Source organism: Macrobrachium rosenbergii, chromosome 28, assembly GCF_040412425.1.
Source record: "Macrobrachium rosenbergii isolate ZJJX-2024 chromosome 28, ASM4041242v1, whole genome shotgun sequence".
Lineage (NCBI taxonomy): Eukaryota > Metazoa > Arthropoda > Malacostraca > Decapoda > Palaemonidae > Macrobrachium > Macrobrachium rosenbergii.
The window spans coordinates 32,305,331-32,330,898 of record NC_089768.1 but is presented as its reverse complement, the minus strand read 5'-3'; the positions used below and the strand labels follow the sequence as shown (position 1 = coordinate 32,330,898).

Genomic DNA, 25,568 nt, shown 5'->3' with positions numbered 1-25,568 from the left:
ACTATTATCTGCGGGGCTTTGCCGGGTGAGTTACATATTCTTGAGTAGTTTTGCCTGTGATTACCTAATTATATTTTCAGTATAGCAAGTAATGTTCATATGAGCTTAGGTATAGGCTACGCTAGGCGTTCTATTATCATAGCCCAACACTGGCTATAAATTAACCTATTTTCGAGTTATATATTTATTCCTATAGTCTAGTTTTACCTTATACATATAGTATGTCGGATCCGAATCCTAGATTTCAGCTTTAACATTAACTGCAACGTTAACGTTTGTAGAAAGGATTATTAGGCTACCAAGTATCGCAATATTAATTCCTTCTTCGTCGGAAGGACGTCTTCTAACCATTTTAATTAGAAATGCCTTTAGTTTCTTCTTAAATATTATCCAAGGTTTCATATCAATTTAGTGTTGCGTCAACACGCTAAATAACTTGGTTGTCATTTTTCCCAAAAATTTCTGTCATATCGCGATTCCTTTAATCCATATAACGTGTTCATTTTACGTTCCAATTTGTAATACACTTAATAACTATATAGTAATTATAATGATTTATAATGAAGTAGTGTTGGAAATGGTATGTACTCTTGACATTGGTTGTAAACGACTAGTATCTAGAGATCCAGCCAGTCAAAGTGGTAAAATTTTATAAGTTGCCAATATAAAATAATACCCCGTAACCTAGGGGTGTTTATTGGTTACAATTTTGCCATATTAGCTATGGAGGGTGTTGGGGGACAGGTATTGTCTTACCTTATAAGTCGTAATTTGATGAAGAGGTCATTTTAAAAATGTAGGTTACAATTTCATGTCGTGTATTGACAACTTATAAAATAATACTGGCAAAGTTAGGTTAGGTTAATTTGAACGGTACACGTAAAACGCAGTTTATACTATACTTAAGGGATTTAGGATTTTTTTACATTGAGAAGTGCTGTTTGGGTGGAAACTGAGTGTCAGTTGACACAAGATTGTCACATCTGTTTTTAATGTGAAGAGTTAACAATTTTTTATGTAAAAAATTTCACATCAGGTCTTCTGCTGTTTACTTCAGTCTTATGGCTGGTCAAAGATGACTCCTTGGTGTCTAAGGTATTAGAAAGGTTTTCTCTGACTTTTGTAAATGGGTTGGATTGCTCTGCAGAGGTGGTAATAATATAAGATGTCAGAAGATTGTGGTTAAGTTTTTTTTTTTTAGGAAATGACTTGTGTCTGTCCTTTTTCCTGTATTTTAAAGTTGCGTTGCTTTTTTTTTGATGTGGTAAATATGTTTTTCTGTTCATCTGCGTTCCTGATAGAATTATGGGTACTGAATTCCTCCCTCACCATTTTGACTAGATGCAGCTTTCTGTCATCTGATATCCATTGTTGGAGTGGATGTTCCTGGTTGACGTATTTCCAGGTAGTGTAAATTGCATAAGCACTTGAATGAATACTGAGCAGAACAGTAGTTATCATGTAGTACAGGCATATTATCGAAATGATGTGTCGTCTTTACTAGCTCGTACAATTGAGTATACCTCTTAGAGAAAAAAAAATAGCGGATTTTGGATTTTTAGGGACGAAAACCCCTCTTTGATTGTTGTCATGTATCTGTTGGTGAAAGGGACTCCCAAGTGGGAGATCCTATTTTGAATCATCTATCTGATTGAAGAGCACTCCTGTTTTGTAACAATAAAGGGTATTCTGCAAAACATAAAGAAAAATTTTTCCAAAAACATCCCAGAAATTGTTCAAGATCATCATTCTGAGTGTAGAGAGTGTGATTTTGGATGGAGAACATTCCTCAAAATTGCTGGAAAAAGCCAAGGACGAACATCAGGCAATGCAGACGCGGTGAAAGAGGCACATTGAGAAATGAAATTGAAAGTGCACATGGGAAAAAGATTTGAGAAATAGAAACTAGGTAATAGTGAACTTTAGAATATGGACAAAACCAACTTGGAGAAAGTGAAATGGAAGAGAAATTTGTACTAAAAAAAAAATGAATAGAGGGAATATGAGAAGATAAACTAAAAGAGAATATTGGAAGAAGGAAAAAAAGAATAACGTTGAACTGGAAAAGGTAATATTTAGGAGAAAAAAAAAATAGAAAAAACAGCAAGGAAAAAGGAAGTGTAACAGAATATGAAAAAGTCGTAAAAATGTTGAAAGATGCAGTAACACAGATTTGAAAAGGAGGAAAACTGTAACATGAAACTAAACCAAAATAAATATTACAGGAAACAATATATGAAATCCTGATATGAGCTGGTCGATAAATACGGTTTCCGTTGATTATGTTCCGCCAGTGTGATATAAACCAGTCAGTCAGTAGGAGATAAATGTTTTACCGGAAAGGCTGTCAGTACTACTAACTTGCATGTCAGGATTCCATTGAGTGGGGAATATTTGTGGATAAATAGAAGCCAGTTTTAGCAGTTAAAGATTGAGACTTGCATTTCCTCATTGGACAAAGGAAAAAAAATTAAAAAGCATCATGATATGATACCACCTGCCATTAATTACATGAACCATGAACCCAGGTATAAGAGAGACGAAAGCTTTTGTAATTTTCAGTGTATTCAGTTCAGGGAAAAACAGTAAAAGAAGTCCGTATACGAGGATTTGGCCCTTATAAGAGTAGATAGGCTAATATTATGCGGGTACAGAATACTAGATCTTTCTGCAGTTTGTGACATTTTCAAGATTGGGTGTGAGTCCTCGACTAAGATATACCTTTCAGTACACTTATTTTAACTAATGTCTCTTTTCATATTACCTCTACTTGTGGTAATTCAGTCTTTTAACTTCAGCATGATTTTTTATGTTATTTACCCATACCTCACTAAATTGATCAAATTCAGGTAGGACTTTTCTATCCCAAAAGCAGTAATTTTTTTTATGTCAAAGTAAATATCTTGTCGTTCATAGTCCTTGTGCTGTGTTTAATTTTCATCGTATATTTTTCGATTACAATGTAGTAATTTCAGCTGAAAATTAACATTATAATTTACATATAAACCACTATACACAAGGTATGTTTATAAAGCATATAGTTTCGGATGGTGCAGTATTTTCCATGCAAAGGCGTGAAATTTATTTAAATTTTTGTTTTAGGTTGCTGAGGTATTCCTCATCCAAGTTACATAGCCGACCTCACATTTTTATTGTTCTGTCTTCTTATCAATATGCATCATCAGATTTCCATTTGATTTCTCTCTCTCTCATAATAAATTATATATATATATATATATATATATATATATATATATATATATATATATATATATATGAGATATAGAGAGAGAGAGAATCACTTCCCAACCACAAAGGTCGTCTCATGTTTAACCCGAAGAATGATCTTTTAGTGTTGTCATGCAATCGCAGGCTAGACTGACAAAAGCCTTTAGATGTATCCTTACGTATAAGCATATCGACTGTTAACCTGTCTGTTTATGTATGTATATGTATATATATATATATATATATATATATATATATATATATATATATATATATATATATATATGTGTGTGTGTGTGTGTGTGTGTATACGAACTTCATCACTTACGCAATTGTTCTATTCATTAATGCAATTAATAATAGGATGCCATCCAGTTTAAACGAAGTCCTATTATCTATCTATCTGTCTTATATATATATATATATATATATAATATATATATATATATATATATATATATATATATATATATATATATATATATATATATAGATGATATACAGATAGGTAGATAGATAGACATGCACATACGCAAGGACGCATCTAAAGGCTTTTGTCAGTCTGGTTTGCGATTGCATGGCAACACTAATAGATCATTCTTCAGGTTAAACATGAGACCTTTGTGGTTGGGGAGTGTGGGAGTTGAACTGTTCCTTTGGTTGTTTGGCGGCTGTTTGGAAACTGCAAATAGCAAATAAAAAACAAACGAACTGTAACTGCTGGTGACTTCCTCTTTGTGCTCATAGATTTCAAAGTTTTGTATAAAACTCGGACTGTCAACAGCATCTGCACTTGTTTCATAGGTTGGCAAGAGTCGTTAACATGCATTTTCGTATGGTTTAATGTTAGCGTTTAGGCACTTAACGTGTAGCCTCGTTTTCTGTACATACTTAATGCTGATAATTTTGACATTAGGCATATGGCTGTCTTTCGTACGAGGGAACTCACTAAGTACAGTAATACCGAACTACTTATGGCACCTTTTGGTTATATTTTTGGTAACATTTGGCGTTTTGTGGGAAATCACCTCTCTCAATCCGTATGGGTGAATTTCGCGTCGCGCGAGTGACGGGAATTTTATCGTTTGTCTTGTAAACATCTGACTTCAGTAGGCGTCTTTTCGTCTTTCAATATGCTGAAAACTTTTACTTGGCCTTCCTCTTTGTATTAAAGACAAGTAACTTGCAAAGTAGAATTTTCATGCAGTGCTCGAAAACAATTTAAGGACTAAAAAAAAAAAAAGATGAGTATATTTGGTTCTTTATTTATGAACCTACATGTCCCAGTACATACTTAAATATTTGTTATAGTCTCATGTTTTGTTATTCTTTGGAGTAATTGATTTTCAATGATTGAGTAACTTAAATTAAGTATCCGGGAATTTTACATATCCTTTTGAAATTTGGTTAAAACCGTAAGAAGAAAATATATTGTATTAAAAAGCATTTTCACAGCTCCAATGAGAAAACCCAGTTAGTGAAATGACTCGCTAAAGCGCATGGTTTTTAAAATAAGCTTTCGGACAAACACGTTGCAGTTTGATGTTAGTTCAGCTTTGGTATCAAAATTATGTTTAGTATGACAATGCCATTTATTTACTGTTGCCTGGACACTTCATCTGACACCAGCCCTCTTGTTCATTAATGTCAACATTGATCCTATCCAGTGTGGCCTATATGGAGGTGCTTGGTAATTTATTAGAAAATATATAACACTGTTTTCCAGGAGAACTCAACTTTATTTACCAAGATATTGACTAAGGACGGCAGTAGGTTGTATTAACGGAAATATCCCGGGAAAGTAACAACAAAGACAGTATTGTAGGGGAAGGTTGGTGAAAAAACGAAAACCTTAAAGAATGGTAACGGGGAATGATAGCAGTCACCTCCATTCAATACTGAGCCATTCTGAAATATTGCAGTACGGTATACAAGTCAACATGTAATATTGTCGGATATTTCCCAACTCGGGTATATTCGTAAGAGCGTGCATAGGCTATTTGTTGTTAGTTTTTATCTGTTGCCGTTGTACATGTCAGCAATGTCCTTGCTTGATATTGATCCTAATCATGTTTTCCATTGTCACGTCCAACAGCTATACGTGGATATTAGTTAGTTATATTTTTATTTATTTATTTATTTACTTATATATTTTTGGTTGGTGGGCCTGTGTAGCTGGGTGTTTTGAGTTTTCCTCCATGATTGAAAATTGCCTTTTAATTTCATCTCCGAAAAATTGCATCATTCGATAAGGGATGGTGGCAGATGAACGGTTTTCCCAAGGCCAGAGCAACAAGAGCATCTCACAACAACGATGTACTGGTTCCTCACAAAATTCCAACAAACCCCTGTCTGCTAGCACTGGATTTATTTTCATTCTCAAAAGAAGGGGGATAAAAGAAAGAAAAATGGGAATCTTTAAAAAAATTTCGAAGTGGTGTCCTTCTCGTCACCAGCTGAACTCGAAGGTCGCAGGACTTCAGAAGTTGTTGAAAGCAACTTTCCGACACTGGTAGATATACGCCTCCTGTAGGATGTCTTCGTCGACCCTCACGCAGCGGGTATTCTGGGGGCACTGGCATCTGTAGGGAGGAAGAGATGAGATACAGTTTATTCTCCCGAAGTCAAAAACAGCTCTCGGATTTTTGCGGATACAGACAAGTGTTTTCTTGCGGTGTGTTGTTCTTTATTTGAGAGAGAGAGAGAGAGAGCACTTTTGTGTAGCGTGACAGACGGATAAACGAACAGTGAATTGAGCAGCGTGAGAAAAATCAGACATCTGCTCAGAGGCAGGATGACTTGTACACATTTAGGCCTATGTAGATTCGTGTTTCTGATATGGAATGTAATTTGCTCTTCTTGTTGAGACAAAAAAAAAAAAATAATTAGCCGTACCACACAGCTTAAAGAGGTATTTCATTTTTAGCGTATTTGGCTATTTATTTTCAAGTTCTGAAAAAAATTGATGATAAAAAGCTTGTACGAACATGAAGATGCCAGTCTATACTAGAATGGGTTTTAGAATATATTGTATGACCATATCACTGAAAGTTTGCCGATACGCACTGCACGTATGGCAACAGTTTAGTCTATATATATATATAACAGTTTATATATATATATATATATATATATATATATATATATATATATATATATATATATATATATATATATATATATATATATATATATATATATATATATATAAACGTGTGTGCGTGTGAGCTTAAAATCAAGGATATTCTTGACGTACTTGAAGAACCGGCATTTTTGTTATACCACCAATTACATCTTCTTCTGCCGACGATTTGTAGGAGGCCGCCGGGTGCTATTTATAAAACGATGGAGAACGCCTGATCTTAATTGAATTTGAAACCGGATACACTTCAGGAGCGGAGCGGACCAACGCCTAGATCACGTTGCGACTCGCTGGCATTTCAATTAAAAGACGAAAGAATTCGGATGACCCTTCACTCGTCACTCCAGCCCTTACTCCTGGGTGGAGTAGGGCTTGGAGCTGGAGCACACTCTTAAAAACTCTTAAACACAACACTTTTCCGCGGCTGGTCTTTCGGGTGCCAGAGAAGTGGTTTCGACCACAAGACTTATCAGTCATTATATATAAGACCGTTTAAGTTAAGGTCTACGGAATTATTCTTTAGACCTTGGCTTAAGTCGTCCCTTGTCACCTCCGTGAGATGACTTCAGGCTCGGTTCATTTTCACGGGCTGTAATTCATGTCGTTTTTATGTGTAGTCAGTAATAATAAAAAAAAAAAAAACGCACACACGAGATGCGCGTACCTGTCTACCCAGAGAGATGAAGAAATCAACCTGAAAGTTGTAAAAGTTTTTTATTTTTATTTATTTACGTTTGAACTTTATTTATTTTTTATTTTTATTTTCAAATAAAAACATTCAATTTCTTTGCTAGCAATATTCATTGCACTGACATCATATTAATGTCGCCGTTTTAAAAGAAAGAACAATATAAAAAAAGCCATTGAATCTTGTTAGTTGTAGCTAATGGTGGAAGTGATATATATTTTTTATATATATATATATATATATATATATATATATATATATATATATATATATATATATATATATATATTACACACACACGTACACTTTGTAAATGGTAGTGTTTATGTGGCATCAATAATTGTAACGGTTCTAACCTTGAATTAGTTAGATTCTACGATAAAAATTAGTATCGCAAGTACATTATAATGTTGTATTCTGTACTTAATCAGTAATCAATACGGCAGCGTATTGCAGTCCTTTCATAAATATCTTTGTTTTCAGTGGCATTTCATTACTGTTACTGATACATATTTCTACCTTAACTGAAAAGTTATTAGATTGCTCACTTAAGAGGTATATTTGTTTCTTATTGACTAGATTTTTAAAGTCATATCTAATTACTTTCTGCCTTGTTATTAATGAGAATTTTGTTAATGATATCCCGACGGACTGCTAGAGACCCCATTAACGACATGTCACAGCAGTTGAGGAGCTGCGCAAGATTAAGGGCTATAAGATGAAAGTCATTCAATCACGCAATATTTTTAGTAATCAAGCGACCGTCCAAAAAATCTGTTTACAGCGTAGCTCAGTTTTACCGTTCGTGTTATTAGTTAAGTTCCAAGAAATTTAAGGCTGAGATTATAGAGTTTCAGGGAAGGCGTTTCATGATGTAAAATTTCATTTTTTTTAAGTAGGCGAAAAACTGCAGTGGTCGAAGAGACCGACTTAAAGTTTTAAAATCTCTGATAGAATGGAATATAAAATTTTAGCCAAAGGTCAAGCGCTGGGACCTATATGAGGTCACTCAGTGCTGAAAGGGATATTGAGAGTAAAAGGGTTTCAAAGGTGTAACAGGAGGAAAGCTTCACAGAAAGAGGCTATGAATGGAGGTGCAGTAAAAGGAATGAAAGAGGTGGCAGCTAAGGACCGAAGGGACGCTGCAAAGGACCTTGAGTAATAGCTACAGTGCACCAGTGGAAGAGGAAAGAGTTGCCACACTCATTGAACCAAGTTTTTTGAAATAGTTGAAAAAAATTGGATCACTCTGCTATGACAACACTACTCTAAGCACCCCCGTAAGAGGGGGGGAGGTGTTGGTAGTGTCGTCAGTGCACCTCATGCGGTGCACTGTGGGCATTACTTAAGGCTCTTTGCAGCGTCCCTTCGGCCCCTAGCTGCAACCTCTTTCATTCCTTTTACTGTAACTCCGTTCATATTCTCTTTCTTGCATCTTACTGTCCACCCTCTCCTAACAATTGATTCATAGTAAAACTGAAATTTTTCTCCCTTTACACCTTTAAGACCTTGCTGCTGTCAATATCCGTTCCAGGGCTGAATGACCTCATAGGTTCCAGCGCTTGGCCTAAATTCTATAACCTGCTCTACTATTCTAAGCACTGACACTGAGAGTAACTAGATTCGTTGAACACCAGCACCACCAATACGCAGCAGATGTGCCTCGCCGTCGGACTTCTCAGTTCCAGAGGTCCTTTATCCCTCACACCGCTGGACTGTGGACCGGCCTCCCAGAGAATGTTGTGCAATTGGAACTTCAGAAGTTCAGGCGAAAATGCAATGCGTTACCACCCTAATACTATTTTTCTTACATTTTTCTGTATTTCCCTTTACTCTTACCTCTTCCTAATGAACACCATATTTTTTGGAAGCTTGAATTTCCAGTCAGTGAACAGGTTTCATGTAATAATAATAATAATAATAATAATAATAATAATAATAATAATAATAATAATAATAATAATGATGATCTGTAACAGAAGTTGAATTCATCCATGGATGAGCGTTCGCCTCTTGAAATCAAAGAGCGCGTGCGTGCTCCTGTAATTTTCGTCAGACGTCAAAATTCTTTTTTAGGAAAAGTGGGCTTATAGCGGTTTGCGTCTTGGTGTTAGTGCTAGAAAATACATTCATAGTTACATAACGACTCACTCACAGTTCACGAAAATGCACACACACACACACACACACACACAGTCAGTGAACAGGTTTCATATATATATATATATAATATATAATATATATATATATATATATATATATATATATATATATATGTATATGTGTGTCATAGCGGTTTGTGTGTGTGTGCTGTGTGTTACAACACATATAATGTGTGTGTGTGTGTAACCAAGGGTGGCTATGGGAGAAAACGATACTATACGGTCATTCATTACCGTATACTGCTTATTCGTGAAGGTGGCCCCCTATGTGTGAGTTTAAGTCAAACCGTATTAATGAGGTAACAAAGGTCCAAAGAAATGTCGTTGAAACTGCTAATTACTGGAGAGCAAAATCTGAACGCATGTTAATTACTGGAGAGCGAAATCTGAGCGCATGTTAATTACTGGAGAGCAAAATATGAACACATGTTAATTACTTGAGAGCAAAACCTGAATTCCTGTTAATTATAGGAGAGCGAAATCTGACTTCTTGTTAATTATAGGAGAGCGAAATCTGAATGCATGTTAATTACTGGAGAGCAAAACCTGAGTTCCTGTTAATTATAGGAGAGCGAAATCTGAATACATGTTAATTACTGGAGAGAAAATCTGAATGCATGTTAATTACTGGAGAGCAAAGTGTGAATGTATGTTAATTACTGGAGAGCAAAATCTGAACACGTTAATTACTGGAGAGCAAAATCTGAATGCATGTTAATTACTTGAGAGCAAAATCTGAATGCATGTTAATTATAGGAGAGCGAAATCTGAATGCATGTTAATTACAGAAGAGCAAAATCCGAATGTATGTTAATTATAGGAGAACGAAATCTGAATGCATGTTAATTACAAAAGAGCAAAATCTGAACGCATGTTAATTACAGAAGAGTGAAATCCGAATGCATGTTAATTAGAGAAGAGCAAAATCCGAATGCATGTTAATTATAGGAGAGCAAAATACGACTGCATGTTAATTATAGGAGAGTGAAACCTGAACGCATGTTAATTACAAAATTGCAAAATCTGAATGCATGTTAATTACAAGAGAGCGAAATCTGAACGTAAAGCCTGGTTTGTTTTCCACTGACACATATTGATCTGAGGTCATCTAGACAAAAGTTATAGCTCCAGCTTTAATTTTTTCCTCCCTGCGTGGTCAGATGGCTAAGCGTTAACCTCATTCTGACGCATCGGGTGTGGGTTCGAATCCTGCCACGAACGTCAGAATTTCTTCATTCGTTTCTTCATCTGGATCTTTGGCTTTGTGGTGATAATCTTATCTAAAATAAAGTGAGAAGAAAACGGGAAGTTTAGAGGTCGTTGTGGCTATTACATATATATGTATATATATGTGTGTGTGTGTGTGTGTGTGTGTGTGTGTGTGTTTGTTTGTTTGTTTTAGTACCAGTTAAACAATCCATTAAGGAATGCTGTGCAAAATACACTCATTTTCCAAGTAACAGACGACAGGAATCTACTTACCACTCGTTCCCGGCAACAGAATCCACTTACCACCTAAATATCCACGGTGAATCGACAACAGAAAATGATGACTTACTCGTTTTTCAAGTAATAGACGTGATTCCTCAGCCCGCCGTATATCTCCCATCCGCATGGAGTCTGGGCGTCGCACAGCTCAGACACTGTGTTTGAAACTGGGCCCTCGTCACTTATAGCACGCTGGAAAGAAGTGGAGAGAGAGACACACACAAGACCTCAGATGAGAATCATTTTGTTGAGAATCATTATTAAGATTGCTTCATGTAGGTTTTACTGTGTAATTTCACTGGCATTTTGTTGAGAATCATTATTAGAATTGCTTCATGTAGGTTTTACTGTATAATTTCACTGGCATTTTGTTGAGAATCATTATTGAAATTGCTTCATGTAGGTTTTACTGTGTAATTTCACCGGCATTTTGTTGAGAATCATTATTAGAAATTGCTTCATGTAGGTTTTACTGTATAATTTCACTGGCATTTTGTTGAGAATCATTACTGAAATTGTTTATTGCTGAAATAGCTTTATGTAGGTTTACTGTACAAGTTTACATGCACCTTGTTTAATACCTTAGTGACCGAGTTTGTTTAATAGCATTGCTTAACTGAAGGTGAATAAGCTCTAATACACGCGATTTATAACTACCTGTTTGCAACTTTTGCTACTAAGGTGCTAGTAGATGTCAGAGTGGTATCTGATGAAGTTCTCTCTCTCTCTCTCTCTCTCTCTCTCTCTCTCTCTCTCTCTCTCTGGAGAAATATATTCATGAGAAATCCCACATTTATCGCAGCATTTTCAAACTGCCAACAGTTTTAATTTCATTACCTGTAAACCTTGACTCTCTCTCTCTCTCTCTCTCTCTCTCTCTCTCTCTCTCTCTCTCTCTCTCTCTCTCTCTCTCTCTCTCTCTCTCTCTCCTCATCCGATCACCTGTTCATAACATTGAGGAATTACTCATTTAATTTTTCTTTTTTGATAATTGAGATCTCCTCTTTCCATATTTCCCTTTACCTCTTATTCTTAATGAACACCATATTCTTTGGAAGCTTGAAATTCACGTCAGTGGCCCCTTTTGTGGGCTTGTTTCATATGAATAGGGTTCATCTTCTGAATAATAATGACAACAGTTATGAATACCGTCTGGCACAATGACTTTGAGGGCAGTGGGGACGAGTTACAAGAGATATATAAGACTTTCATTTGAATAGAGTGATGTGAGACTATGTCCAGATTTAGGTTGAACAGGAATCATCGCACGAAAGATGTGTGACGATTTTTCCTTTGCTAATTTTTGTGTTTGTCAAATTTTCCGATAGATTTTATAATGAGAAGATTTTTTGTCGTGTTTTACAGGTGGTTAATTGGATATTTATGTGTTTCTCGTGGTATTTTCTGTAGGTAAAAACAAATAGTTTATTAGTATTTTACATTCTTTTACGTCCACTGAGCCCACCACACACGTCATATATATATATGTGTGTGTGTACATACATACATATGTATATATATACCTACACACACACATAAACCTTTTTCATTAGTCTGAGTAATACGTACTTGTGTGTATGTCATAATCAGTACGCACACTGAGTAAAAGGAAACAAAACTAAAATACTACAGTGGCCAGGTAGAAAAAAAAAGGTACCTGTAGGCCAGTTAGATTTAGCCAAGGAAACCCCAGATCATTTTTTTCTGAGTATAGTAAGTAGGTGAGCCTTTAGAGCAGCAGAGTAAGACATGAAGTTTTTTTTTTTTTTTAGAAAAGTTCTGAGGTAGCTTTGAGCTATGAATAGGTTTGAGTTTTATAGGGGGTTAGTTAAAGCGCAAGAAACGAGCTGAATACTGCGGCTAATTATTTAATATGAAAAGGGGTCTCTCATTGATTTGGAACTTGAAGTGGAGGACGCAAAAGAGAAGGCAGGTTCAGAGAGAAACTTGACCCCTAATTGAATAACCTATAGTCACCTCAAGCGGTGCACTGTAGGCATTACGTATAAGGTTCTTCGCAGCATCCCTTCGGCCCCTGACTCCAACCCTTTTCATTCCTTTTACTGTACCTCTGTTCATATTCTCTTTCTTCCATCTCACTTTCCACCCTCTCCTAACAGTTGTTTTATTGTGCAGCTACGAGGTTTTCCTCCCGTTACATATTCAAAACCGTTTTGTTCTCAATTTCCCTTTCGGCGGTGAATGACCACATAGTTCCCGGCGCTTGGCCACTGGGGTAAATTATATATTCCAGTCGAGTTCAGTCAACCTTTACAAGCTGAAGGATACAAATATCGTATGTTTTGCATCTCTATTTATCAAATGCGGTCGAGAGACTTCATTGAAATGCGTTCGCCTCCCGCGAATGAAAGATTTATAAACGAGAGCTTCCTCGCGGCGCAGGAATTGTTAAGGCTTTTGCAGGCCACCTTTTCAGACTACGACGTCCATTGTCGAGTGGGCTGAGATTGCTCTTCAAATGCAACGCCTCTCGGCCGTGTGACGACGGAAATTCGTGCCTGGTGAACGCGCTAATAACGTCATAGTTCGCCTCCTCTTTTCAGTCATATTGCATCTTGAGGAATATAGAGAGGTGGATGAAACGAGGTCACGGTGTTGCCTCGCAGTATAAATCTGATAGAAGAAGAAGTGGTATGAGGCGGGAGCAGATGTTTTTGGAGACAAAGAGGGTTAAAATGCTCCGTTTTTATGTAGATTTACTCGGTTTATATTTTTATAAAGGGAAACTTTTGTCCATCCCCCAACTGACAATGTAAATGTGTCCTCAATATAGGACCTATAAAGGAAATATTTCCATCCCCAACTGACAATGTAAATGTGTCCTCAATATAGGACATGTTTTCCGTAAGAGAGGTTGCCAAGGAGAATGTGGACGTACCGGAAATCTGAGGTGGATTGCATTGGAGAAGAAGACCCTTTTTCAGCATCTGAGAGAGCCCGTCTACTTAAACCAATAAATTGGTATGTTTACCCAGGTTATTTGTAAGTCGAAAGAAGGAAATTACCTCCAATATTCACGAAGGAATACAGGAACGGACGAGCAGTAATTTCCCGAGCATAACATATGGAAGAAGGAATGTGTACTCCGTTTATTTGGTTACCAAAATCCGCATTTAACTAACATCTCTCTCTCTCTCTCTCTCTCTCTCTCTCTCTCTCTCTCTCTCTCTCTCTCTCTCTCTCTCTCTCTCATTCCGCTGTGTGATGTATGGGATGGAAGCATCCGCTGTCGCCAGAGAGTCAGTTTGAGGACTGCCTGCAGACTGTCCAGACCCGAAGCCTTCAACGTACGTAATCACGCGTTGCACTGCAAAACCAGCTTCAGTTATGCACCTTTTAAAATCATATCTTCCCCGCAAGAAGAGGGGGAATTAATTACTTCAGAGTCCATCATAATAAAAACTACCATCCCCTCGTTAAACACCTAGACAGCGTCCACACAGCATAGCATCTTCTGTTTATATTTTGGTCAGCACTTCAACTTTTAGATGTTTTAGTTTCTTTTTCAACTCGGGTTACTAGGAGGTAGGCTATGTTCGTGTTTGTAGTGATTTTTAGATTGTTATTTTACTTTTTATTTTTTACACTTTTTATATAAGATTTTAAGTGATTTTGTAAATTACAGCCTTGAAAATGCGATGAGATATTGCGAAACGCCGTCGGAAAAGCAAAATGTTGTTTTAATAGACGTGCTGTCCTTTTTCTGATATATATATATATATATATATATATATATATATATATATATATATATATATATATATATATATATATATATATATATATATATATAATCACATCACCACATGTGACAAAATGAGAGACTGGGTGTAGGTCCTGACCAGTTTCAGCTTTGTTTCCAAGCCATTGACGAAGGACTTTGTCACCTGTGGTGATGGATGATAAACAAATCACGTGTTCAAACGATCATAATCGTATACACACACACACACACACACACACACACACACATATATATATATATATATATATATATATATATATATATATATATATATATTGTGTTTATTCTAGTGTTCTTTCTGTGAAAATTTAAAGGTCCATACAAGCACTATCAACAGACAAAATCATATATTTCCATAGACTATTCCTGATCACTTTTAGACTTTTCTCATTTTTATTTCACGGGAAAACACAACTGTTGTCATCAACCACACCGCCATTGGAAGGCATTAAAAATAGTTTGTTCCCTAGATATCTTACTTGGTTGTCAATATACTGGATCCATGAAGAAAAATTTAGGCTTCAGCCCGTCGCTTGAAAATACAGGAGAATCTTTATGAATAACACTCAGTCATTACTTGAATACTCGAAGAATTCTAGACGCATGTTCTTAAAGCAAACGAACGTGTTGTGTTTAGCCAATACTGACTGAACGTATAAAACTATTCCTTGTGGGCTGTTCTTAGTCGTAAGTTTTTAGAATATATAAAATTCGTTCCTTGTGGAATGTTCCTATGATAAGTTATTAAATAAGGTTCATTAAGCCTTCATGGTGAAGCCATTTAGCGTTACGAGAATGTCAAAGTTTAGCGTTATTAGCACGAATGTTCACAGACAGAGTAGAGAAGGACGACTAGATGCAATTATTATTATTATTATTATTATTATTATTATTATTATTATTATTATTATTATTATTATTATTATTATTATTATTATGAACTAACCCAGCAAGCTATCACATACTGAATTTTCATCAATACATAAGAAAGGTCGAGGTAGGCCAACAGGAGTCCTAGTTAGGCAGTCTCACGCAGGCAACCGTCAGGGTGGAAGTTTATTTTGATTTACAGACGAACATTTAAGCAGGAGACCCAACCTTTTTAAACTGGGAACACCGAGCGGACATGATCGTTTCCAAACCAGCTCTTTCCTGAGAGAACGTGTGATAATGGGTTTCTTTCTAAAGCTTGACAACATGCCCCGAGGAAAGATGAAGTTTATATTTTTCAGACATACGGGGAAGAAGAGATTTCCCTGTCTGTACTTTTTCGCGGCTTCCATACAATATCTGTGGGATGGTGAAGCCTGACATGCGCGACGAGGACGAGAGAGAGAGAGGAAGGGTCATGCAGTCTAGAAATTCCCGAGAGCGGTGGCCTATACCTAGTCTCTTCAGCAGGCAGACGGCGGAGACTTGGCAGTAATATGGACGTGATTCCGAGTTGGAATTAAGAGTTTAGTCTTTCGTAGGAAGTAAGAGTTTAGTCTTTCGTAGGATGGCTTTATTGTTATATTGATTACGATTTTCTGGCGTTACAAAGTCTCCTACGCCGTTTGTTAGACGGGAAGGTGTGTTTCAACTCTTACGATAAAAAATTGTTCGGAAAGCCTCTTGAGACAGCAGGATTACCTCACACAGATTTGGAGGGGTAGACTTTGACATATGCCCCTGATTCGACCCTTAATTCCAAGATAGGCTGACATGCGCTTTGGATATCAAAAGATTTCTAAAACTGGGGGATTGTTTCCAAATCTAGGAAAATTACTGAGTATCTTGATGTAAGGAGTAAATATATATTGCAGTAAGTTTTTAGAGTAGTCTCACTCCACCCTTGGCCTTTATATTCCAACTTGACGTACCAAGTTCTCTTAATTTCTACTAAACCTCGATATTCATGCTAATGATAAAATAATCATAAAATATGGGCATAATTGGAATTTGGGCAAGCTTGAACTTCGGTAAAATTGGTAATAGATTGAATTACAGGTGTTTGCAGAAAAACCACGGACTCTGATGAATATAAAGCCTTATTTGGGTTCCTCGAGAAACTGAAACACATTGAAATAGCCACAGTAAACGAAAATAATTAGGTTAATAGAAATTATTGAAATATATATATATATATATATATATATATATATATATATATATATATATACATACATACATACATACATACATACATACATACATACATACATACATCATACATATATATATATGCCATTAAATGTGCCAATTTTTAACTGTAGCGTGGAAATATTGATTTGTACCAGCAAAAGAAAAATTCCTTGGCAGTTCGTCGTACATGAAAGTTTACGCGGATATTAGACTCATATTGAGAGAGAGAGAGAGAGAGAGCTTTCTGTAAAATGTTTAAGAAAAAATTAAAATTTTACTAGGGAAAATTGCCGTGGAAAGATCCTTTCAAACGTTTTTGTAATTTCTTTAAATATTCGCGGACAGAAAACTGAGAACAGTGGTAGGCTTACCTCCTGAATAATTCTTGTATATGCCATAGTCAGACCCAGCGTCATCCAAATCAAAGTTAAAGTACTTTTCATGTTTCCTCCTAGCGCTCGCTTCTCAAAATATTTAACTCTGCCAACCGACAGACAGAACACGATGTCTACTGAGACTATTTTACTTAAAAACCTCAACCCTTCCTTCCGCTGAGGGAATCGTTTTCTTTATCCTGCTCGATCGGACGCTCACGTTTTCTGTGGGTGTCAGCGGGAGCCTTCGGCTTCCTTTACCTCCGGCGGTATAGCGACGTCTGGACCGACGGCGCCTTCTATGGATGTTTATATACCACGTGACATGTGTCACGGTGGTCATATATGACAGACCCTTGGCCGCCTACGCGCGTGGTGTCGTAACAAGTCTGCCGTTTCGTCTTGCGGTATGAGTGTTTATGACAGGCCGAAATTGCTCTTGGGATAAAGTTTTTTTTTTTTTCGTGAAATGTAACAGTTTAGAATCGGAAATTAAATTTGTAAACGTGTTGCTGTTGTCAGAAACATACCCGATTGTTTGGTTCTCGATGGGCGTTCGTGAACAGAAAGCTTTCATAGAATAGCAAAAGTTAGAGTGGCTTAAAGTAAGAAAGGGTTGGAACTGTATAATATATATATATATATATATATATATATATATATATATATATATATATATATATATATATATATATATATATATATATATATATATATATATATATATATATATATATATATATATCCCAGATGTAGTCTGGGAACTTACGTGGGTTCTTATCAGAGGATGATGTGGGTTCGCATAGCCTGCCACAAGGGAGTTAGTTTCCGTACTGGATGTTCACTATCAAATCCTGAACAGTCCAGCGAAAGCTCCCATTAAATATGACGGTTTCATTATCGTCGGTTAAAACTCCAGCCCAAATGAATTATTGATCCTCGAGAACCTCTTCATTAAACTTGTTCCACAGTTGAACATCCGGTCTACCTCCACGCCCTTGTACATTTCTTAACCTCTTGTTTTTGTGTAAATTTTTTAGTTTTTGCTTATCTCTTTCCATGGTAGGTCGACCCCCAGTTGCTCCTCAAATATTTCTTAACTTTGCAATTTTTTTTTTTTTTTTGTACTTTTAATCAACATATGTGCTTTTAATTTCTTGTGTAATATTGTCAGTCTTTAGTGTATTTTTATGTATGTGTGACGTTTTGGTTTTCATTTTAATTAATGTATAAATGATATTTAGACAACTTGCAAATTCATATAATTTATATTGGTCATTGTTTATTGGCCAGAACCCTGAGGAATGCGAAACGCGTCGGAATAAATTGTAACACTTCGCCATGTTTGTTCCTCTCCTTGTATATATAATATATATATATATATATATATATTATATATATATATATATATATATATATATATATATATATATATATATATATATATATATATATATATATATATATATATATATATATGTAAACAACTAAAAAATATTCTTACCTTTGATCTAAAACCATTTAATCAGTTTAGGTGTGAGCTGTCGGAAAAAAAATAAAAGAGGTTCACCTTTTATGATGAAACCACAAGTCATCAAATTGAGAACGTTTATATTTTTATCTTTTTTGACTGCTTCACAAAATTGTAAAAGACTAACCACTACAATACACTCTGCGAAAATATCAAAGATTCACTGACTTCTTATTAAAGGTAAATTTCTTGGTTATTTGAGTTCAACCACAGATAACATGAACTTTATTTCTACATTTGTGAATGTTACATTTTGTGTGTGTGTGTGTGATTTCAGTGTTCACTTTGTATGTTGATGTTCATCGTAGTTGTGTTCTACGTATTGTCTCTTGTCTTACTGTCTTACATTCTTTTTTTTTATAGTTTCCTCAACAGGGCATCTCAACAGGTTGCATCTTAGTCTAAGTGTTGTCATTTTCATTACAGTGTCTAATGTATGTATATATGTATATATATACAGTATATATATATATATATATATATATATATATATATATATATATATATGTGTGTGTGTGTGTGTGTGTGTGTGTGTGTGTATGCGCTGCATACATACATACACACATTAGATGAACGAAAATGTATGTTAGGACCGTATGTACAAATTTCAGTTTACTTTGTGTACTGCAGGTTAGGAAAATATGTACAAATTTAATTAAATACAGTATATTTCAGTATAGTTTGGTATTTTTATTTCCCAAATTACATGTAATGATAATTTTAGAGATATACTGCCCATAGAAAAATCCGTGACAAAATGAAGCACAAAAAAGTGATATATTATATATATATATATATATATATATATATATATATATATATATATATATATATATATATATATATATATATATATATATATAGTTATGGAGCATTGAAATGTATGTCATATGGTCTTTGATGGAATGTGCGACAGTGTTAGCATGTTCAAGAAATCTTGGGGCAAGATGAACACTTGTGTCAGCGTATATACCAGGCTGTCTGTAAACTGTAGTTCTAGCGATGAGCGAAAGGAATTTGGGTCTTGGAAATCTAGGTGGCTCGCGTAGTCGCGAGTGTTGACCCTGTTGACCTGCATCGTGTCACGGGATCTCGATGTCACGAGGGAGTGGCGGGAGAATGTTCTGGAATTATGAGTATGTGCGTAAGTCCGCTTGAATGGGGGTCATTAAGGGGTAATATATTTGAATCTCGGGTACAGAAGAGTGATTCGGGCAGTAACTCGAATTGGCGAGCGTTCTGCCTGGTAATGGCGCTAGACTTTTGTCAGTAAAGGTGAGAGGTGATCTTTTCATTTTAAAATGCCCCATTGGACATTGAGTTAATTGTGTACTCTGTTGGTTTTATTGACATTTTATTAATGAATATTTTTCCCCACTTCACCTTGCCCATTTACCATGTATAACCTTTGGGATGTGGTGGGTGATTTTGGTAACATGGGGATTCTCCCATTTGTGCATTTATATCTTTGTGCTTTATTTTAAAGGTGACCTTTTGTTTCAGATGGATTTGTTAGTGGCCACATGTTATGGGAATTTCTGACATATAACTATGACTTCGGTCGTGACAGACTTTGACATTATTTTATTTTTCGGAGTAGGTAAATGATTGGTGTCTAAATGTATTTACAATGTTTGCTTACAGTTGCCTTGTGAGTAGGGCCTCAGCTCAGTTATATTCCCCATTTTCTCTGATTTTTACGATTTCCTCAATCAACAGCAGTCAGATATGATACAAATGCTGGGGTAAGTAACGAAATCATTCATTTAGAGCCTATAACTGGCTCATGATAAGCTTTTTTCCCAGGTAAAATCGTTATATATATATTATATATATATATATATATATATATATATATATATATATATATATATATATATATATATATATATATATATATATATATATATATATATATCTTCAGTTCAATTGATAGTTTATTAAATTCTTGAAATTCGCTTTTAATCTCCCCATCTTCTGTTACTCTTCCGTCTCTCGTTTACTTTGGTATACAACTTTATTTACCACTATATTTTGGATTTTATTCAGCTGTCAATTCAACTCCATTGGGTCCTATTACCGCCTCCCGTCATATTTCCCTTAATAATGTAGTTGTTTGAGAGCTTTTCTTGTGCCTGTAATAAACTATTTCTTGGTGTGTTGTTACATTTTTAATTTCACATGCATATTATTTATTTAACTATATATATATATATATATATATATATATATATATATATATATATACATACCTGTGTATCAGAAATACTGTCAGTCATTCAGCTGTAGAAGAAACGTTGGTGCTGTGCTTTGAACTTTGGTCTTTAAAAACAGAACTCAGTCATTTCTTTTGCACTAAATTGTTAAGCAAACTTTGTGACAATAGAATTTGTAGTGTTAATTTATTTTTCAATTGCATATCATTGCAGCAAAATTTATATTGTAGAAAATTGTTAACTCACGCGAGAAGCATTACTGTTTCTCATTTGTTTTGAACACCGAAAGGTCTTGCAATAAGTCGTCTGAATTCCATTTTGTTTTAAAATTCACAAATACTTTCGAATTTTTCCATAGTCTTGCTAGTTTTGTTTTGGAGTTTGAAGGTAATGATAAATTGCAACATTTTCTTAGCCATGTGTGCATGCCAGACTGAAGCATTTGCAATAGGTTACTGGGGATACTCTGGTTAAAACAGGTTAGGGCCAGGTTAACCTGATTGCCCATGTGACTTACTCAGGATGATGAAATAACCAATATGATGAAATATCCAACATCTGATCCCAGTATACAGTTTCAGGTCAGTCTGATTTTAAAGTTGGAGAATTGTGTACATATTGACGCAAAGAGGTCCGTAGACAAAGGTGAGGTAATGTTACGAGTGGGATAGACTGAATGGTGAGGTAATGTTACGTGGGATAGAGAAAGGTGAGGTAATGTTACGAGTGGGATAGACTGAAAGGAGTGGGATAGACTGAAAGGTGAGGTAATGTTACGAGTGGGATAGACTGAGAGTAGTGGGATAGACTGAAAGGTGAGGTAATGTTACGAGTGGGATAGACTGAAAGGTTGGGTAATGTTATGAGTGGGATAGACTGAAAGGTGAGGTAATGTTTGAGTGGTATAGACTGAAAGGTGAGGTAATGTTATGAGTGGGATAGAGAAAGGTGAGGTAATGTTACGAGTGGGGTAGACTGAATGGTGAGGTAATGTTACGAGTGGGATAGAGAAAGGTGAGGTAATGTTACGAGTGGGATAGACTGAAAGGAGTGGGATAGACTGAAAGGTGAGGTAATGTTACGAGTGGGATAGACTGAAAGGTGAGGTAATGTTATGAGTGGGATAGACTGAAAGGTGAGGTAATGTTACAAGTGGTATAGACTGAAAGGTGAGGTAATGTTGCGAGTGGGACTTAGTCGTGTTTTCCTCCAGCCTAGCTATTTTTTCTTTTTTTGGTAAAACTTTACAATAGTTGTGTGGCCTGGTTCCCGCCAGTCGCTGACTGGGACAGGTTACCGTCTCTTTGGGGGATTCTAAGTTAGGTTAGGTAGGTAAGATCTGGTTAGGTCAGGACCTGACATTATAGGAAAGTTTGTCTATTTACGTTTGAGGAACCTGTCCCGGTTGAAGACTGGTGGGAATTAGGCTGTGCAACTATTGTAAAGTTTTACCCTCTCGAAAATGCCCTAATATCCCTAGCAAGTGCCAACCAATGTGTCTATCAGTAGTGATGGATGTATAGTTACTATAGCACTGCAAAACAGTGGAAAATGACTAGGCTGTGAGCTAAACTATCATATCGGGCCAGTTCAGAACAACGGCCAAAGGTTCTGCCAACGAAAATGAACCTAACTCTCCTAAGAATGCAGTGTCTTGACCTAACCAGATCCTACCTTCCTAACCTGACTTAGGGCACTGTTCTCTGACCTGGCCATGGAGCTTTGCCTCCCATGGAACCCCCAAGTAACACGCCTAAATATTGGAAACATACTAAGCTTCCGCTCGGAGGTAGTATCAGGACCTGCTCCCATCGTCCTGCAAACTACCCTCATAAATATTAGTCTAACCTCTAACCCAACCTAACCTAAGGTGCCTGACCCCACCAGGCTGATCCCTGGCTTTACTTGGGTAAAATTGAAGACCAGGCCCACTACTGCAGCCTGGTGCCTGCCAGCCACCAACCAGAATATTTTCCTCTTTGAGTTTATGTTTATGATATTTTCTGTCTTTTGCTCATGTTTTTATGTTCATCCCCTTGAAATCTAGATTGTTATTCATCTCTGGGTTACTTAAGTACTTCTCATGTAGGAGATCCTAATTTGAATGTTAACTCTTTATGATGAATGGATTTTTGAGGAAACCAAGTTTTATTTTGCCAAAAACTTTTTGTGTGCCCTCAGGTGCTAAATTAACAATGTTTAGTAGGGCAGTGATTTGTATTATTTTAAGAAATATAATTGTTCACAAAAGACTAGATTTTCATGACTTAAATTTGACATTGTCTAGCTCATTATATATTTTTAAGTGTAATAGTTACTGAATATTACCATTGCTTTTATTGCTGAATCTTATCTTACAGAGAAATGATGAATAACTTGTTGTGAAATTGTTCACAAAAGACTAGATTTTCATGACTTAAATTTAACATGGTCTAGCTCATTATATATTTTTAAGTGTAAAAGTTACTGAATATTACCTTTGCTTTTATTGCTGATTCTTATCTTACAGAGAAATGATGAATAACTTGTTGTGAAAAACTTTATGTAATTCAAAAACATGCTTGCAGATGGAATTCTCTCCGGCGGAGTTAGAAATACCTGCATGCAAGTATGAATACCTAGACCATCCTGCTGATGTGCAGATTCATAGCTGGGGGGATGACCTTACAGAGGCCTTTGAACAAGCTGCTGTTGGTATGTTTGGCTACATGACCGAAATAGACAAAGTGGAAATTCTGGACAAGCAGGAAATCGAAGCTAATGGAGATGACATGGAAAGTCTTCTATTTCACTTTCTGGACGAGTGCCTGTTTATATTCTCAGCCGAGCCATTTCTCATAGCGCGTAAGGTGGTAATAAGTGAATTTGATAAAGAAAACTTTTGCATCAAAGCCACTTTATATGGTGAAGAGTTTGAGTTGGGCAAGCACCCGCAGGGTACAGAAGTAAAAGCTATTACTTATGCTAGTATGCAAATATATGATAAGGATGATCAGCATGAGTTATTTGTCATCGTGGACATTTGATTAACTTATTGTCATTTTATTTATTTATTTTTTTTTTATAATGCAGCCACTGTTCGTCCTCAAAGGAGTTATACTCTCATGGTACCCCCAGGGCTCCATAAGACAGTACAGTACAAAGAACTCTCTTATAGGTGGTCTTGGCCAGAATAGTGCTTGTTGGCACAGTGATAGAGTATGAAAGATTCAGGACAGGAGGGCCCCTTATCTCTTGTCCTTCAGCAACTGCTTTGGCTCTCTATGTCCCATTCACATTGATGTGACAACAGCATGGATGTTGGCCATTTTCCCCATTACGTGCTAGGTCTGTGCAAGATAAATGTTCACCCCAGTCCCATACCTTTTCGTCAAGGAAGGTGGATGAGTTTGAAGATTCTCAGTGGCTACCAAAAATAGGTTTTTCTTACATCAAAACCTGTTTTTTGGTAGCTTAGCTGCTGTTCGTCCTTAAAGGAGCTTACAAAAGAAATTGACAGGTGATGAAATGGCTTAGCTTCTAATAAATAAATCCCAAGGGTAAGGCACAATAATCCTGCATTCAGACATGACATAATTAGGTAATTCACCTTTGAACCATAAAGAATAGTACAGTACATATATTGGTTTGTGTGCTATTTCCTGTTCTTTAGTGCCAAATCCAATGGGTAACTGGAATAAAGAAAATGGTTAATGACCTGTGACTATACTTCAGACCAAAAATTGATCTGGGTTGCCACCCACTTTCCTTGATGAAAAGGGCATGGGACTGGGGTGAACATTTATCTTGCACAGACCTGGCATGTAATGAGGAAGATGACCAACATCTGTGCGAGTGTGATGTAGAGAGTCGAGGCAGTTGCTGTAGGACAGGAGATATAGCCTCCTATCCTGAGTCCTTTATATTCTATCACTGTGCCAACAAGCAATATTCTGGCCAAGACCAACTATGAGAGAATTCTTTGTAACTGGTTGGTCAGTCTTATGGAGCCCTGGGGAGATCAAGAGGACTCACAGTGGCTACCAAAAATAGGGTTTTCCTATGTCAAAACCTTTCTTATTAGTGATAGGTTTATTTGTTGTGGGTGGTGGTTTTTCAGTGAGGCTCAGTTTCCCATTTTCTTGTTTATTACGAAAAATATAGCAACGGGGTGCTCGTTGAGATTTGATAGTGGCTCCCCGCGAATCCTCTCGCCTCTCTCTCACTCACACTATTTCACACAAACTCCACGCACATAGGGTAACCCATTCGAGTTTTCCAAACTATCACTAAAGATCAATTTAACAATGTTGTCCGGACTAAAGATGATACAGAGGTCATTGGATTGTTCATACTAAAGATGATACAGAGGTCGTTGGAACATGATCAAATAGTAATTGTATTCTAAACATTTGAATATTTTTCTGGATAATAAATAGTATGTGGCAGTGTCATTTTACACATATGTTCTCATATCCTTTTCTTGTCATGAGGACAGACCATGTAACACTCTTAAAGTAAGTAACTATGGGAGCAAAGGTGATGTGGTCTACCCAAAGGTCTTTAACCAAAAGATGATTACCTTTCACTACCTTAACAGAAAAATGCCACACGTCCAGACTTTGTCTTGATGCTGATGTTGTGACTAACTAAGTACATTTTCATCAACATCTCCATCTTTACGCTTCTTCACTACTTGACAAAGATACAGTGGAAATGGTATTACAAAAGTATTACCAATGTAATTATTGTTATGATTATTATAGTTTCTCATACTCATTTAATAGTCATTTTGTTACATATTTATCTGGTTGTCCCTTGTTAACATGTTTTCTTGTGGATTATTTGATAATAAATCACAGTTGAATAA

General features: G+C 36.1%; 1 protein-coding gene across 6 annotated transcripts; it reads left to right on the top strand.

Moving 5' to 3' along the window:
• Archease (protein archease) lies at positions 1-25,568 on the top strand. Of its 6 annotated transcripts, none has more exons than XM_067130553.1 (2): positions 1-25; positions 23,287-23,884. In XM_067130553.1, the coding sequence occupies exon 2, from the start codon at positions 23,287-23,289 to the stop codon at positions 23,743-23,745; it is 459 nt and encodes a 152-aa protein (XP_066986654.1). In that variant the 5' UTR covers positions 1-25; the 3' UTR covers positions 23,746-23,884. The 6 variants fall into 6 exon arrangements, with proteins under 6 accessions (XP_066986654.1, XP_066986649.1, XP_066986648.1 ...); XM_067130548.1 differs by lacking the exon at positions 1-25 and adding an exon at positions 21,001-21,106; XM_067130547.1 differs by lacking the exon at positions 1-25 and adding an exon at positions 21,004-21,300 and having other exon boundaries at positions 23,287-25,568.

Excerpts from the sequence above, each read along its gene's own strand:
- Archease (XM_067130547.1), top strand. The coding sequence starts at position 21,259 with ATGATGAAATATCCAACATCTGATCCCAGTATACAGTTTCAG. Across the intron at positions 21,301-23,286 it reads ATCCCAGTATACAGTTTCAG|ATGGAATTCTCTCCGGCGGA; the intron begins GTCAGTCTGATT and ends ACATGCTTGCAG.